Source organism: Populus euphratica, unplaced genomic scaffold, assembly GCF_000495115.2.
Source record: "Populus euphratica unplaced genomic scaffold, PopEup_1.0 scaffold1209.1, whole genome shotgun sequence".
Taxonomy (NCBI): domain Eukaryota; kingdom Viridiplantae; phylum Streptophyta; class Magnoliopsida; order Malpighiales; family Salicaceae; genus Populus; species Populus euphratica.
Genome location: NW_011501061.1, coordinates 36238 through 44189, shown reverse-complemented (window position 1 = coordinate 44189; position 7952 = coordinate 36238). Strand labels below are relative to the sequence as shown.

The window sequence follows — 7952 nt, the reverse complement described above, 5'->3', positions numbered from 1 at the left end:
TGTGTGTATGCACACGTGTATACATAGACATATATGTGTGTATACATACATACATACATACATACATACATACATATATATAATATTAGTTGAGATATTGAAATTTCAACAATAAAAATTTTCTAAAGCTATCTTTGGTATAAATTAGAGCTTCTCTTCTCTTTCCCTCTTCATTCGTCGCCTCTTCAAACTTTTACCTCTGGAAACATGTTGCGTCTTCTGTTTTTGTTAACTTGTGCTTTGGCTCTTCTAGCTTCTTCAGTGGCTTCTGCTGCAATTGTGGAACACTCATTCTATGTAATTCTTCTTCTTTCTTATATTACTACTAAGATGTTTTGTCGACGTTGAGGAAGTTGAATCGAGGTTGTTAAGCATTGTTGTCGTTTATTATCTCATGCGAAGGTTGCTTAAGCATTGTTGTCGTTTATTAAACAATATATGAGAGGCCAGGATATATAGGATGGTAGCCCTGTTATACTTCATCAAATTAGCCATGCCCTTTTGTTTTATCTTGAGCTCCTAATTAAGATCAAAATCATGTTCACGCTTAAATCGAACGGATGGAGGGAAAAGATACTGCAACGTCCCAAGATTCAATATCCACTTCTTTTGGTCACAAAAGAGGCTCTAACCGCGATATCCTACTACAAAAGAAACGTGGGTGTCAATTGAACTACGTTCTGTGGCAAATTCAATACACTTCTTCCCACGATCATCCAAGTTATGGAATTTTTTCATCCACTTGGACCGACCTAGATTGCATATCCTAGCAATATTAGTCTGACGTCGGAGTGTGTGTGTGTGTGTAGGCATGCAAAGATATTTTCTACTTGCTTAAACCTTTGCAGATTGATGGGTTTAATTTATTGTGAATGTTTTAGGTGAAAAACCTTACAGTTCGTCGGCTGTGCTCCGAGCAAGTGGTAACTGCAGTGAATGGAAGCTTGCCAGGCCCAACGCTTCGCGTTCGAGAGGGAGACACCCTCATAGTCCATGTTTTTAACAAGTCACCCTACAACCTGACTATTCACTGGTAAATTAATTCTTGATTTTTTATTTAAGAAGCTAGACAATTGTAAAAATTCTAATTGGTGTATTAGAAAATAAACACGTTGATTTGTAAACTATGATGAAAATTAAGACTATTCGTTTCGAGCTTGCCAAGTAATTTCACTACAATTAGCAGCTTAATAACCATATTCTTGCACATCTTTTTCTGGTATATAAACTAATGTTGTCTCAACCAAGATACCATCCTTTTCCTAAGTCTACCATACAATTAGAACATAATATCAAATTTTTCTTCAAGTTATCCAATAAAAAAACTATAATTGAATACATGAGAAAGTTATTCTTCAACTGCTGTAGGCTAATATAATTATGATTAACAAATTTACCAAAGACTTGGTTCTGCAGCTGTCATCATCGTAGTCGTCGTCATCACTATCATCCCTCTTACTTTTAAATCTATCATTATTCAATTAATTACTGATTATGTACTTTTTTATGGAGGCATGGAGTGTTTCAATTACTTAGTGCGTGGGCCGATGGACCTAATATGGTAACTCAATGTCCAATACCCCCTGGAGGTAAATACACCTACAAATTTGAACTCCTCCAGCAGGAGGGCACGCTATGGTGGCATGCTCATGTCAGTTTTCTCCGAGCAACAGTTTATGGGGCACTTGTTATCCGTCCAAGATCTGGTCATCCTTACCCTTTCCCTAAACCCCACAGAGAAGTTCCAATTCTATTAGGTAGGTAGCTAGCCATTCATTTTTAATCTAAAGCCAGTTCATTAATGCTGAAACTGTTATTAATTTGTTGAGATCATGCATGGTAATGCATTTATGTTTATATGATTGCAGGAGAGTGGTGGAACGCTAATGTTGTTGATGTCGAAAACCAGGCAGAAGCCAGTGGCGCACCACCTAACATTTCGGATGCCTACACCATAAATGGGCTCCCTGGGGATCTCTACAATTGCTCTCAAAACAGTAAATAATAATATTTATGCCATTATCATCATCATCTTCAATCATTAACTAATGATCTCTGCTAGAGATTTACTGATCTATCAGAGATGGAACAGTAAAAGTTGAATTTTTCCACAAGCATATTAATTAATGCTGACACAATTTTTTATTTTTATTTTTTCATTTGAAACTGTCTTGACTCATTATTTTATGGTTTTTTTTGCTCCTGAAATTCCAGGAATGTACAAGCTTAAGGTGCAGAAAGGGAAGACTTATCTCCTCCGAATAATCAACGCTGCACTCAATAACCAGCTCTTTTTCAAGATAGCCAATCATAATATGACAGTCGTTGCTGTTGATGCAGGGTACACGGTACCCTATGTCACGGATGTTGTTGTTACCGGCCCCGGCCAGACCGTGGATGTTCTTCTCGCAGCCGACCAGGAAGTGGGGTCTTATTTCATGGCTGCAAACGCATATGCTAGTGCTGGTCCTGCTCCTCCCGCTTTTCCTGCACCTCCACCCTTTGATAATACAACCACGAGAGGAATTGTTGTCTACGAAGGTGCACCCACATCAGCAACTCCGATAATGCCACTAATGCCTGCGTTCAATGACACCCCCACTGCCCACAAGTTCTTCACCAGCATTTCTGGCCTTGCTGGGGGGCCTCATTGGGTCCCAGTCCCACGTCAAATTGATGAGCACATGTTTGTGACTGTAGGCTTGGGGCTCTCAATTTGTCCAACATGTTTAAACGGGACGCGATTCTCTGCTAGCATGAACAATTTCTCTTTTGCGCGCCCTTCAAGTTTGTCAATGTTGCAAGCCTTCTTTTTCAACGTGAGTGAAATCTACACTCCTGACTTCCCTGATAACCCACCTGTCAAATTTGACTACACTAATATCATCAACGCCGTAAATCCATCACTGTTAATCACACCAAAATCAACAAGTGTGAAGGTGTTGAAGTATAACGCTACGGTGGAGATGGTGTTACAGAACACAGCCTTACTTGGAGTGGAGAATCATCCCATGCATCTTCACGGTTTCAATTTCCATGTGTTGGCTCAAGGGTTTGGAAATTATGATCCTGTCAACGACCCTAAGAAGTTCAATCTTATCAATCCACAATCACGGAACACTATTAATGTGCCGGTGGGAGGATGGGGAGTCATAAGATTTACAGCCAATAATCCAGGTGTATGGTTCTTTCATTGTCATCTGGATGTGCACTTGCCCTTTGGACTAGCCACCGCTTTCGTGGTTGAGAATGGACCGACCTCGGAATCTTCTTTGCCACCACCTCCAGTTGATCTGCCTCAGTGTTAGTAATTGTTCGGAATCCCGACGACCGGTCTTCATTGTTGTTTCATAAAATACGATTCTCTCCCTTTTATTTCTTTCCCTGCAACGATGAAAGTTGTGGATCAATTATCACTGTAGCTGTTTAGAATTGCGTTCAAATAATTATGTTTAATGAAAATTTAATTTTTTTTTTATTTTTTATGTAAAAACTAATTTTTAAAAAATAAAAAAAATATTATTTTGATATATTTTTAAATAAAAATACTCTTAAAGAATAATGACTAATATACTTTTAATCATACCCTTCATATGGTTCAAATTCTTTGCTTGGATGTAATAGTTATAATTTTATTTTTCAAACACTATCAGTATCTTTATATTTACTGATAGATTTTTTTGTTGGTATTTGTACTGTCATTTTATTGGTAATTAATTTACCAATAAAATCACCGACAAAGATTTTCCGTCGATGAATCTTCGTCTATCATTTTTTGTCTGCTGGTAGGTCCATTGGTAATAAAAACATATTATTATCGATGGATTTATTGATAAAAAAATACAAAAAAAATTACCTGCTTCATTCCTTCAGTATTTACCTTCACAAAATACCGTATTCCTTTAGTATTTACCTTCACAAAATACTGTATGTAATTCTATTAGTAATTATTTAAAAATATTTTAAAAAAATCTATTTTACAAAACTATAAAATAATTAAATTAATCTAAATTAACACGCTATAATACTCAAAAATTTTGAAAAAAGGAAGAAGAAAATCAACTCAAACAAATTTGCAACAAATAAATAAATCAATTAAAAATTGATCTCATATGAAAAAAATTTCTTACAACAACATTCATATAATTATTAAGAACAAAAGCAATTAAAAATAAAATAAAATATAAATATAGTGAAAAAAATAAAAAAAAGAAGGAAAAAAATCTTACTTAATGTAGTTGCAAGTGAAGCTAAAAAGATGGAAAAAAACAAATTCATCGAGCATACTAATTAAAAAAACTGAGAAGAAAAAAGAAAGAAGAAGAAGACATACTTGAGCATAGAGGAGAAGAGAAGGAGTTGAGAAGAAAAGATATGAACAAGAAATGTATATTGATATTTCTTACATATGGGGAAAAAGAAAAAGAAGAAAGGAGAAGAAGACATACTTGAGTATAGAGAAGAACAGAAGGAGTTGAGAAGAGAAGATATGAATAAGAAATGTATATTGATATTTCTTACATATGGGGAAGAAGAAAAAGAAGAAAGGAGACGAGTCTGTTGTGAAATTAAGGATTCTAGGCTTTTTATTAATGTCTTATATAAACAGTTTTACCGACGGATAATTAAATATTAATATTTTTAATTATTATATCTGTAATTCTGTTTGTAATATTTAATTAAAATTTTTAATTTAATAAAAAATTTCAAAAACCATCAAAAATCATCGACGAGTTTTCAATTCGTCTTAATTAAAATTTATCATATTTAATTTAAAATTTTAATTTAATCTAATTTTTTCAGAAAAACACCAAATAACACCAACAACTTTCAATCTGTCAGTGATTTTATTTTTGAAAAATAGTAATTAATAGTGCAATTGTGAAATAAATAGTTTTAGAGCTATTAGGAAAATACTGACAGAATTTTTCGTCAGTGATTCCCTTTGTAATGGACATGATGAACAATGTTCATAGTTGACCAACGCTTTTAAAGACGGATTTTACTGTTGATAAAAATGACATGTCATCATTTTTTTGCTTTGTTTTAATTATTTTCTTTTTTACTGTAATTCTCTTGATATATACTTAGGGAATATATCCGTTAGTAAAAATCTATTGGTAAATTTTCAATAAAAATATTTCCTCGGTATTCCATTTGTATATATCAATTTTCTAATAATAAAATTTATGTAATATTTGTGCATTATATTTAGAGGAATAAATATTATTTTTAGTGTTTTATACCTTGACAAGTGCACTTTTGTTATCTCTATTGTTGATTAAAGGGTTCATCTATCATCATTTAGCATTAACTACATTCATTTGAGAATTTTTACAGGTAATAGGATTCCGAGTTTAAGTGAAAGAACACATTTAACTGTAATTGAAAATTTGTACAATGACCTAATAAGAATGATGAATAGTGATCTGTAATTTTAAATGCTGCCCTTTAAAATAAATTTGTGGGCTCATTTAAGTGGCCTACGCTACTGAAATTGAAGAGGCAAATATCAATATTACTGCAAAGAAGAGAGTCGGCGAGGTCCTGCTATTGTGAAGGTTTTAAGTCGGGCATGTGGTGGATTGCCTAACTCTTTGCATCAGATACTGCATGGAATGCAAGCTAAATATTTTCGAGTTATTGATATGGAAAATAGGGTTTATTTCTTTCTCAATCCACTGGTAGGCTGTTCGGAATTTTAAAATTGAACTCAATTTTGAAGGTTAAATTATTTGTTTTTAGTTTGGAATTTTTTTAAGGATGCTAATTTGAATTCAAAGAAATAGAGTTTGCTACAATAATTATTGTTGAAATTAATATTAAAAACAATATTCAAAAAATATTCTTAACAACATAAACCTATTTTTTTCTAAGAAAAAAAATGTCTCTTTCATTTTCCTTTTCTAACCCCACCATGTCTTCTAACATCTTCAGGATCAATTTTTCCATCACCTTTTAAATCTGCATCACAAAATGTCAATTAACCAAATAAGCATGAAGCTAGCAGTCGAGTTTGACACAGCAAAACCAAATTGTACCTTGTCCAGAATTGTTTCAACAACATCATCGGACAAAAATAGAACCGATTCATGCAGAAGTGCCAATATCATCTCCTGCAATTGTTTAATAACATGAACTCCTGAGAAAGAATATTCATGCGGAAACATGTATATACTGGTGGTAACCATCAGTATATATATAATATGTAAAAATGACGAAGAGAGGAATTGCAGAACTCAGCTCCTCGTTCAATGAAACCAGTTCGCCTTAACTCATATAATCTAAAAGCAACTGCAAGAAATTCCCCCTTGATTAGTAAATTATTCTGGAGTACGTGCAAAAAATGGTTAAGAGCCTGACTTCCAGTTCTAATGGTTTAAGTGACATGCTGGAGAAAACGCGGGTGTGTCTACAGTATTGAAGCCCCTACTTGTATATGATCCATGAGAAACATTAGACTTACAATGGATCTTGTCTTCAACAGGTACATTTGGATGAAAGGCAGCCAAAGATCGAACAAATTGTCCAAACTCAATTACTCCATTGCGCTTGACACCAAATAAATAAATAAATAAAGGCAGAAGTGAAGCGAGGAGATCATGCAACTTAGAAAGAAGGAAAAATGCCATGGCATCAGGTAACTATTGCTATAGTATAGGAAAAATTAATGCATACCTCGTCTGCAAAAAGGCTCCTTCTACGTTCCCGAAGAGTGCAAGCTGAAGCTTATCATTGACTATCATTTGTTTGTGTTTGTGCTGCAGGAGATATTTTAGGCACAAACCAACAATTAATCTGAATGCTACTAGAGTTCCAGTAAAGCCCATGACGTTAACTGTTCAGTCCTTCAAACTTTGAAGACTCCTGCAAATCCAACATGAAAAAGGTTCCTTTCAATGCTATTTCTGTTTCTCCGAAAACAGAACTCTATTGAAACAAATAGGTGATTAAATACACTACAACATTTAATAGTTTTAATAGTTTTGCAAATGAAATTTTTCATCATCATGAGATTATTACTTTATCAATGAAAATTTTACCAACTGATTCACTGACGGAATTATTCTATTGGTATAATGTTTGTCAATAATTCCATCATCTATCACTAATTCTATCAGTAAAAAAATTAAAAACCAATGGTTTTATAGAAAGAAAATGTATGTAAAAAAAAATTTGTACTGGAAATATGCCAACAAAATTATTCCATTGGTATATTTTCATTGGTGATAGTTACATATTGACACGATCAAAGAGTTAATTTCTTATCCCAAGTGCAGGAGTATCAAAGTAATAAAAAACCCTGCAAAACCGGGGTTGAACCATGAGGAGATTAACTATATAAAAGAGAGCAAGAACATGATCTTGCTATGAAAAAAAGATACTTTTATAGGCTAAAATTCAAAACTATTCATTTGGTAATTGATAATTGATGTAATGGCCAACTATTGATTTAGTGGACTTGGTGAACAATAGTACTTAAGCATTTTGGTTGGATGAAATGACATTGATGCAATCAGAATTTGACAAAGTGTTCTTCATGAAAGTTGTTGGAAATTATCTTTTTCTTCCACCGATCAAATTTCACGTCATTTGGCCTTCTAGAACTCTAGTTATAGGTAACACTCGGAGCAGTGTTTGGGCTAGATTGTAGGACAGATTCTGACTTCTCTTTTGTGGCCAAACATTGAATTTGAAAATGGCAGATTTGGGTCTATACCCATGAAAGTTGTTGGCCTATTTTTTATCTTTCTAACCATATAAACCAATTTGAAATCCAAGATCTATAGCTCTAAATATGACTTATTGACTGAACAATATTTGAATTTAAATTGAATCGTCATCTCCTTCTTAAGCTTATTAGCATTTTCTTTATCCTTTCACTTCCAATAGTTAATCATAACAATCAATCCTTTGAATTGTGAGAATACCTGTATTTAAAATAAGCATTT

At 33.5% G+C, this 7952-nt stretch overlaps 1 protein-coding gene across 1 annotated transcript; it reads left to right on the top strand.

Moving 5' to 3' along the window:
• The first annotated feature begins 204 nt into the window (after positions 1-204).
• Positions 205-3308, top strand: LOC105117171 (laccase-7-like). The gene is made up of 5 exons (XM_011014742.1): positions 205-297; positions 882-1033; positions 1513-1757; positions 1869-1997; positions 2215-3308. Exons 1-5 carry the CDS (start codon positions 208-210, stop codon positions 3306-3308), a joined length of 1710 nt encoding a protein of 569 aa, XP_011013044.1. The 5' UTR covers positions 205-207.
• Positions 3309-7952: the final 4644 nt, after the last annotated feature.

What these genes read in the sequence shown, in the direction of transcription:
- LOC105117171 (XM_011014742.1), top strand. Translation starts at nt 208, where the DNA reads ATGTTGCGTCTTCTGTTTTTGTTAACTTGTGCTTTGGCTCTTCTAGCT. An exon ending in TACAACCTGACTATTCACTG is followed by an intron (nt 1,034 to 1,512) that starts GTAAATTAATTC and finishes TTTTTTATGGAG; the next exon opens with GCATGGAGTGTTTCAATTAC. An exon ending in AGAAGTTCCAATTCTATTAG is followed by an intron (nt 1,758 to 1,868) that starts GTAGGTAGCTAG and finishes ATATGATTGCAG; the next exon opens with GAGAGTGGTGGAACGCTAAT.